The sequence below is a fragment of the Sander lucioperca genome, chromosome 21 (genome assembly GCF_008315115.2).
Source record: "Sander lucioperca isolate FBNREF2018 chromosome 21, SLUC_FBN_1.2, whole genome shotgun sequence".
Classification (NCBI taxonomy): domain Eukaryota; kingdom Metazoa; phylum Chordata; class Actinopteri; order Perciformes; family Percidae; genus Sander; species Sander lucioperca.
The window spans coordinates 6,646,054-6,656,116 of NC_050193.1; the positions used below are offsets into that span (position 1 = coordinate 6,646,054).

Here is a 10,063-nt window from a genome sequence, read left to right on the forward strand (position 1 = left end):
TTAATACAGAAAATAGAGTAGTAGTAATAAAATAAAATGAGTACAAGTAAAAGAGAATATTTTACACAAAAATAAAATAAAGTATAATAGAAACAATAAAACAATATAACAGTATATGCTTGAAAGAAATGAAACAGTAAGCAGTAAAGTTTCAGAGAAATAGGGTAAATGTAAGCATGGGACTAGTTTTATAAATAGTCAACTAGAGCCGAAACAAGTGCTTAATTTGGGTGTAGCTATAGCCTAGGTAGCATATAATAATAACAACAACAATAATAATAATCATAATAATAGATGTGATTCGTTATGAAATTATATGTGCAGCCCAAATATTGAATACCTCAATTATAATATTGTGTTAAAAATTACTAATTAAATTAAATTATTTTAAAATAATTTAAGATTAAATAATAGTAAAAACATGTTGGGTAGGCTACCAAAAAATATATCCTGGTAAAACTATACGTCCTATTAAGAATAATAACTGTAGTGAACCAGAAATACCATCAGGTATGAACAAAACATCATGTGACTACTGTATGAATATTATAGATAGGCTATTTGTCGTTGGGGTCACCAGCTCAGAAATCAAATAAGCACTGCCCCCTCTACAACACGCACGTGTGCGCATGCACGGCCACACATTTTAAAGGAATTAACTTCATTTTCAGGGCAGGCGGCACCTATCAAGTTTAAAATCCTGTCTACACGAGGTGTTTTCAATGCCACGTCTTTTTTGGTTACTGATTTGATTGAACATGTGACTGAATTAGCTAGGCTCACATGGCTGCGGTGGCTGCATGATCCGCTTTACTTTTTTAAAGTCCGGTGATCGGTAGCTCCCTCGGCAGCGACCATCCACAGCAGAGGACCGCTGAAAAACACAGCGCCTACCCGGACAAATCATGGCGAACAGCGGGCAGAAAGTTGTGCTGATCACCGGCTGCTCCTCCGGCATCGGGTTACGAATCGCCGTCACGCTGGCCAAAGATGAAAAGAAGCGTTACCATGGTAAATGCGCTTTCTTCTACATTGTTTCTTTGATCGGACCTATTAGCAGCAAGCATGTAACAGTGTGGCTCGCTTGAAAACCTATTCCGTGTTTACTTTTCCCTGCAAAGCTCATTGCACCAACCCTCCTTTACGCACAAAGTTCGGTTGAGTTTCATGCGCAACTCCCGTCCTAACACAAATAAGTGTTTTGGTGTAGTGTCCATTAAGATAGCTAACCCTTGTGATATCGGATCCATATCCTTTTGTAAGGTCTGGGATTCAGTCGCCCCTTTGGTTCAATAATTATCATCTGAAAGCGCAGTTTCCAGGGTAGGGTTTTGCAAGGATGCCTCTTTCCAGGCGGAATCATAAAAAGAGTCTTGTCAGTTCTCTTTCAAGTGACTTCTCCAGCACAAAGCCTCCTTTATCGCAGTGAATTGTAGACCTCCTGCTCCGGTTTAGTGCCGTGTCTAATGTGCCTATAGTCCCCTCACTGGAGCGAGTGTTGAAAGGGGGACAAAGTTTGAGACCTGTACAAGCGAGGGTTCACTCTAAAGCAAGGGCCTTGTTTGAAGTCTTCATTGGTGCACAGTGGAGTTAGGGTGTCCCACTTTGACATTGTTGGTCTGTGGGTCTCCTCTCCTGCTTCCCAGCCATCATTAATGTCACTCCAGGGATTGGAGATCCAAAACCTTTCCATGTCATGGAGCCTCAGACAGAATTACATTAGACCACCTTCCCACCCCCACCCCTTTTGGTAGAGTTTGCATTTAAGACCCCCCCCCCTTGTTGTTAGATGTGACTTTATGCAGAATAACAGAATTGGCTAGGCCTGTGACAGTGAACCCCAATGATTTCAGCAGTTGTCTTCTTATTAAACTAATTTTAGCCAAGTTATCACTGCTCTCCTTTTGCCACTTTAGGTACCACTGTGCAAGTTTTTTTCTTCTTTGAGGGCCATCAGGATCTGATGGGATTTATTACCGTGAAATAGATGAGCAAAGCAAAAGTGATTAACTGCTCTCAGAACATTGGTCTGTGCAGATTTGTTTTTCACAATGTGACCTGCTTTCAATAAGGCCACCTCTGAGCAATGAAGCTGATCTGCCCTTTTCCCAGGGCCCTTAGGAAATCCAACAGAGATTAAATATTGCATTGCGCATAAAAGTAATAATTAGTTGCAGTAACATGCACCAAACTCAGAGAAACCCCCTAAAAGACCTCTGTGTGTGCAATGCAATGTGGTTCATTCAAGAATGTTTAAGCAGCCCAAGAGTAATTCCTGCAGGAGCCAGAAGAACAATGGATCTCTTGTTCACTTCTCTACCAATACGTAAATCTCTTTGTTGCTTCATGGACACAGTTTTCAAATCACAAGATTAGACTAAACTAGACTTCATGAGACGTCCTTGTGTAATGCATTGTGTGTATTCGACAACTTGCACTGACAAGTCGCATGACACTTACACAGCAATATTTTAAAATAGGGCCAAGTTTCATTACTATTCGTCAAATGTTAATAACATTGCATGGCAATGCAAAACCTCTACAGCACTGCAATCCCTCTTTTAATCTTACTTATCCAACCCTGTCTCTGATCAGACAAGAATGAGGGGTTGCCTTTATCTGTCAAGGACAACAGGTAGATTCAGATGAATGTGTGAAGAGGAGGTTGTTTACTCCCCGATTACCAATGTGCAACAGCACAGTCTCTCTTTTTTCTCTGCTAGATAACGTCAGTCAGCAAAGTGTCAGCATAACACACAACATGGAAGAAGCCATGAAAGCCGAGTCAACACTGTGCTGATAGCTGCTGTCACTGGTCATGATAGATTCCTGTGCTGAATGTGGGTTAATGTTGCCCAGCGTGTAAAGTTCGGAGGAAATCAATTCTGTGTCCTGTAAACTGACAGGCGTGGTCATTGAAAAGAACTCTGACCTGCACGTCTGACAGCTGTGTGTTTGTGTGTGTGTGTGTGTGTGTGTGTGTGTGTGTATATATTTGTGTGTGTGTGTGTGTGTGTATGTATGTGTGTGTGTTTGTTCAGGAAAGCTTTAGTTCAGTAGATCAGAGGTTTCGCAGTACTGTGTGTCATTTCATCAATGTGGCAATGGGTCAAGATTTTTTTTTTTTAATTACAGAAAAGAAGTATTCATGGTTTTCTAAATGACTGAATTTAAAAAAGGACAAATATGGACTCCAATAAAACGTTATCTTGATTGTGATGATATTGATGAAGTATTTGTATGTGGTTCCAAGTTGTGTTACTGTACAAGTCTAAAGAACAGTTTCTGGTATTATAGAGGCTCTTTTTGTAAAGTTTGAAGCCACATTATATTAATTAAAATAATATTTTCCGCTTCTCCGTCCCTCCCTATAAGTCATTGCCACCATGCGGGACCTGAAGAAGAAAGACAAGCTAGTGGAGGCAGCAGGAGATGCATATGGCAAGACCTTGATATTGCTTCCACTAGACGTGTGCAGTGACGAGTCAGTCAAGCAGTGCATCAACAATATCAAGGACCGCCATATTGATATCCTGAGTAAGTGGGTAACACCTGAAACTAGGCCTGCATCTATCATTCGACCCCTTTCCTAACTTGGAATAACATTTGATCTATCTTGTATACATGTGCTTCATTTCTTTTATCATATGTTTAAGAACAGTTGATAATTTAAGTATGTAACCTAAAGTCATTATGTTATGTATTATATGACCTTGTTCAGTTTCTTATCTGTGTGATAACCAAATGCATAGAACATTAACCTTCAACCTTCCTGCGAAAGTAGCCCGTATTTACTCTAACATAATTAGTAATGTCATACCACGTAACACTAAAAGTCTAACAGACTTGTCAAGTGGAAAAGCAAACTATCGCAGTACAGTGTTATTACTGTAATAATATCACAACTTTAGGACAAAGTTTGGAAGTAACTGAAATGTTTTTTGGTGGTCTCCTGTAGCGCTGTCCTCTGTGGTTTTGCAGTTGACATTAAGAGTAGGTGGGGGGAGGAGATTGGGAGAGTCTTGAAATTCCAGTGGGCAGATAGATTCTGCACCCAAACAGAAAGCACCACCATACTGATATCCTGAGTATGTGAAATATAGCTGAAACTGAGTCAGCAACTCTGTCTGCCCATGACACCTTCTTTTGCTTATTTATTTCTGTGTGTGTGTGTGTGTGTGTGTGTGTGTGTGTGTGTGTGTGTGTATGTGGGGGGGGGGGGTCCATACAGCTAAAACAAAGCATGCAATGTATTTTCAAACCCAGAAATCTCAGCCTGTCACCAGAAATGAATTGGGTCCTTGGTATTGATCAATCACTCTATAAAAACATTTGATGGTGATTTGGTAAATTGTAAGTTGCTAGATTAATAACACACACATATAGCTGACTCTTTTCAGTTGTTGTGTTTAACCCTTTAGTCTGGATAAAGGTTCTATTTATAAACCTGCCTCCATTCAACATTGCATCCCCCTTCACCTAATTACTCAAGACCCAGAGGCCCTTCAACATGGACTTGTGTTACATCACACCTCTCTGTTGTTGTCACACACTGACATCTGGTGGCAATATCAAGAGATACCATCTGTAATCTATCAATTAGGGATCTATTCTTGTAGAAAGGCAAGTGAACATAGCAAACAATACAGATATCACTTCATATTAAGAAAACAATATCTCAACTGCTTTAATAATTACAGGTTTGTAATCTCTGCGTCTGTGTGTTTCCTGTCAGTAAACAATGCAGGAGTGGGCTTGCTGGGACCTGTGGAAAGCATCAGCATCGAGGAGATGAAAAGAGTATTTGAGACCAACTTCTTCGGTGTTGTTCGCATGATCAAAGAAGTGATGCCAGACATGAAGAAGAGGCGTTCAGGACACATCGTGGTCATGAGCAGTGTCATGGGTCTTCAGGGTATGATTTGTGCATATTTAACAATGCAAAATAAAATCTGCATTCCAGTTAAGTCTGATCTGATAACACAAGAAAAGATATTTACAATTCCAACCGACCATGAAAAGGCATGTTTTAAGACTTTGCAGGTGTAGACAGGAGCACTGCACTTAGACATTGTAAACCAGTTTGATAAATCACACGCAATACTATTTGTATAACTGGCATATTTAGCTAGCCTAAAACTCAATTGAAAAGCAGGAGAATTTAATTCTAAATGTCTGCAAGCTACAAGATAAACTTTTTTTTTGCAGACCATCACTTATATTGAGCTGTAAATCATAGTGTGTTCTGTGCTTTAGGATCTATTGAATTAGTGAAGTCAGAAATCAGTTTACAATACCATGTGAAGCAATTTCAGTGGCACTTAACAAACTTGAAACACTATAATTATTTGAATTGTATGACATAACAAGCACTTTTTACTGTAAAATGCTAAAAGAATACACTGTAGCGGATGCTTTTTATCTTGATCTAACCTTCTAAAATGTATTGTTTTCCAATAGCAGTAGTACATATCTCTATTTAAAGGCTTAGCTTTATTCTATTTATTAGCTGTCTGCCTATGTTAGACATTTTCAGTAAAGATCTGCTGACATGACTTGAGTCAAATAGCAAGGAGTTCCAAATCAAGTTTGTTTGAACTTGTTTGAAGTGCCAGATGGGTGGGGTTTGCTAGAAAAGTATCAGATAAGTTGTTAATCACAGGCAAGAAGGCTAAACTGACTTTCATATTCTGTCTGGCACTTGCATTTCCATATGTGACATATGTCTGTTTCTTGGTTGATTTGAGTATCTTAGGCCTTTATGTGTAAATTATGTTTGACACATGTCTGCTGTTAACAGAGTGCTGTGAAATGTGATAATACATTGCTGTGATGCTATCCTTTATCTCTCTGTTTTGTTGATTTAGGAGTGGTGTTCAATGATGTTTACACTGCCTCTAAGTTTGCCATGGAAGGTTTCTGTGAGAGTATGGCCGTGCAACTGATGAAGTTCAATATCCGGTAGATTACCCTATTTCCTCTGTTCTGCTTTTACATCTGTCTATGCTTTGTACTGTACATGCTCCCTCACGGGCCTTTCTGCATTTGACTCCCCGCAGTTTGTCCATGATTGAGCCCGGCCCAGTGCACACTGAGTTTGAGACAAAGATGATGGAGGATGTGGCCAAGATGGAGTATCCAGGAGTAGATGCCGACACAGTCCGTTATTTTAAAGACGTTTACCTGCCGTCATCCATAGATATATTTGAAGCCATGGGCCAGACGCCAGAGGACATAGCTAAAGTAAGGGAACTGGTTTCTAACTTTTTACTAACAACATTTTACCAATCTATTTCAGGATTCAAGAATCAATGTTCTGTTTATCTGATCACTAACTGTTATAAACATTTAACCAGCCTACATAGCAATAAAATCAGTCAAAACTTTCTTTTGCTTCTCGTCTCTCCAGTGCACTAAAAAGGTTATTGAGTCGAACAGCCCTCGCTTCAGGAATCTGACTAACAGCCTCTACACGCCTATTGTGGCCTTAAAGTACGCAGATGAGACTGGTGGCCTGTCTGTCAACACCTTCTACAACCTACTCTTCAATTTTGGCCCTCTCATGCACATCACCATGAGCATCCTCAAGTGCCTTACATGCAGCTGCCTGCGTAGACGCACCGTCTCACCTAACTGAAGAGGGTGTCCAACCCTGCCCCTTATCCTTACCTTCCCATATTGTTGAACCCCACCCAGTTCCTACTGCCTTATCCTGAGGTTTTGGGCTAAGCAGGCAGACTAGAGCCATTAACCCTGGAGAGAGGAGGTGCCTTTTAGTTCAACGAAACTGCCATGATAAGCTTTGCCAGACAACATGCACAATTGCACAAGTTTGTCACAGAGATGTATGCAGAATGACCTCATGTACTCACATATACACACACACACACACACACACACACACACAGAGAAACATACATATGCAAAAACACAGAAATACAAGCAACACACACATTGGATTATTGTACATACATACTATAAAGCTAAGGCCATGCCTTTGTCAGATATGGCGTGGCTATATAGAGGTTAGATGTCTATATCATTTAATAACACACACAGGCATGACATGAGATACAAGCCCCATGGACAGACAACAAAGTACAAAAAATGAACTCAGTTACAGAGAGAAACAATAACATTATAGAGAAATAATATGCTATAATTTGTAGCTGCCTAGTTAACAATTCAATCAGGCTCACCAGAGTTATAACATGTATGACAAAGACGGAAAGAATATATCTGCTTTTATTGTGCTGTGCCCTTAAGCTTAATTTCATGTTTTCCATAGCATAGTGTTCTCATGGCCATAACTGCTGTTAAATCATATTTTATAATCTTTTGATAAACTGAATGTTTTTCAAGGTTTGTGAAGGGGTGTAAGATATTTTTAATCTAGCATCTTGATTTAAAAATAAACAGAATTCTGATTTATCCTTAATAATTTTTCTTGATACTTTACAGTAATGTAAGTCTAAGGATTTTCTCTCTGTCTGCAAGACTCCTTGAATACCATGAGGGGGCAGTATTTCACAGTGTTTTCCCTGGCAGCCAAACTGTGGATTTCACAGGATCATCCGCAGCAGAGCTGGAGCTGTAGTGTAAAGGAATTTGTCCTAAGTGGCCTGAGATAGACAAGTGCAATATAATTAAATAGTTTAAATCTTGCATACACTGGCCTTTTTATCAGCAGATTTGTTTTATACATTGGAGCTGTAACTATATGTTTCAATAACACAATAGTCAACATTAATACACACTGATGATTTTGAATGGTTACTGTAATTTGCATTATAGAAAGTTTTCATGTAACAAATAAGCTATTGGGACCATATTCAGGTAAAGACACACATAATGCCTCTTGAGGAGCACGTACTTGTTTTTGCATATTTGTGTGCTTTCTTGCCTGTGCACATACGCACACATTAGCATGTGTTTGCATGCATGTGTGTGTGTGTGTGTGTGTGTGTGTGTGTGTGTTGTATGATCATGTCTATGGGCCAAGTTAGTGATCTGTTGATGGATATAAAGAGGTCATGGCCTATTCCCCATGAAAACCCCTCCCTTGAACCCCCACCCCTCTCACACACACACCCTGCTTTGTGCCGTGTGAGAGAATGTGACCTGGTTCCCATCCCTGAGGAGGGGTGAACCCTAATGACGGCCTCCTCAGACACATTGCGCAGCCCTCAGCCTCCCTCTCCAGCTGGCCCCCTCAGCCCATAGGGCCTGGACCCCCTGGTCCACACTGGGAGAGGCCTGGGTAGCCTAGCCAGAGTTTGTCCTGGCTGCACACACCCTGTCTCATCCTGCCATGTCCAGGCTGGTTACACTCATCGAATTCTTGGAGCTCCTCATCAGAGGACAGTGCAACTGGTTGCAGACCTGTAGTTTCTGTGCGGTGTACAATGAGTGCAGCGCCTCAGCTCTGTGTATGTGTCTTCATCAGAGGCGACAGCTCCGCACAATGGAACAAAGACGCTGTCAATCACAATCAAATGGGTGTGTGTGCAGGGGTTGAGGGGAAGGGGGGTAGGAGGTTGGGGGAGGAGTCTGTGTGTCTTGAATGTTTAGGGGGATGCCAAGACCCAATGTGGGACGCTGAAGGCTAAGGGCAGGGGGTAGTGAGGGGTGGGTGTGTGTCGCATTTGGGAAGATGAGAACTGGGGTGCCCAGTCCTGAATGGAAGACCTGTTTACTAATTGAATGAACACAGGAGTTACAGCAAAGTCTCATTAAACAAGGGGTCTTATCAAACCATTGTTGTGCACCTTTGTTTCACAATCAAGAACGTAATTGCAGTATAATGAGGGCAGCGTGACGTGGTTAGGTCTTCCCTTAATTGTACTCCTGTCACAATTACTGAGCCACTAAACATGCATGGGCTCTGTTTTTTATGCATCCTTGTTGTGTACTGACAAACAAGCCACTTGCATTTTGAAAAGTAAACATGAGTAGAGAGAAGGAAAAAAGGGGAACCTAAAAAGTTATCTTTGTAGGATACATTCTTTGAAATCTCCTCCACCCTGTAGCCGGGTCATTGCTGGTTCAGCCATTTTACCGCATCCTCCTTTAACTGTCATCAACCCCAGAGAACCACACCTAAGCCTGACTCAGAGAGTGATGGGATAGACTAGGGAGTCAGAGATCAAAAACAAAAGTGTGCTGCAGAGATCAGGAAATTGTTAGAACTGAATTGTGAAAATGGGAAAGAGAAAAGAAGAGAGGGAAAGTGTGAAAAAAGCAGAGGAAGCAAAAGAAAGACAAAAAGGTCTGGGTGCTGTGGGATGCAGGAATGTAAGTGGAGCTGATGTCTAGACAGGGTGCTTCAGCCTGATCCCAGGTCAGGATGGATACAAATGTGGCTCCACTTATCTGTTTCTGTTATTATTTGCCTTGCTATCAAGGCTCCTTTCTGAATAAGTCTGAGTAGTGTCACAGAACCGCCATATGACTTGATTCCAGGATCAGAAATATATTCAAAGGTGGAGGTCAGCCACTATTTACATGGCTGCGTGTGGCTGGAGAAGTAGCCACATGGGACATATTACTATCCATAGAGCTGATCTGGGGTCTGAGGGGAGCTATCAATCTTTATATAGTCAAAACAGGAGAAGCCCAAGTTGCCCTGTGACTTGCCTGTGGAGGCCGGGTCCATTAGGGCAGCAGAGGCCACAGGGAGAAACAAACACACAACATCTATCTCTCCTTCTCTGTCCATTCCCTTTCTCTGTCCTTCTCACTCACTCACTTTCTGTCTCTCTGAGGCTCACTGTCTGTCTGCCCTCTTCTCTGTCCATCTCCATAACTCCGCTGTGCAGTGACCTCTCACAGACCCAACGTGGGTCACTTGTTTATTCACACATGGAACAGGGGGGGTGGGGGGGGTCATCATCTCTCGTTCTGAGTAGAACTGCTTGTTTGCGAGGCCATTCAGGATCGTTTGGAGGTCAGAACATAAATCAAAAGAATCCTGGCTCTAGCTGGCCAGTCATACACATTGTTTTACAGACACAGAACCGCTATTGTCACCATCATTACATTAGCGTTGCCCCCTTTCCCTACT

The 10,063-nt window shown here is 41.4% G+C and overlaps 1 protein-coding gene across 1 annotated transcript; it reads left to right on the forward strand.

Moving 5' to 3' along the window:
• Positions 1–624: 624 nt before the first annotated feature.
• Positions 625–7,441, forward strand: rdh8a (retinol dehydrogenase 8a). Its single transcript, XM_031312753.2, has 6 exons — positions 625–1,011; positions 3,376–3,537; positions 4,736–4,915; positions 5,868–5,961; positions 6,060–6,243; positions 6,410–7,441. Exons 1-6 carry the CDS (start codon positions 906–908, stop codon positions 6,635–6,637), a joined length of 954 nt encoding a protein of 317 aa, XP_031168613.1. The 5' UTR covers positions 625–905; the 3' UTR covers positions 6,638–7,441.
• The last annotated feature ends 2,622 nt before the right edge of the window (positions 7,442–10,063 follow it).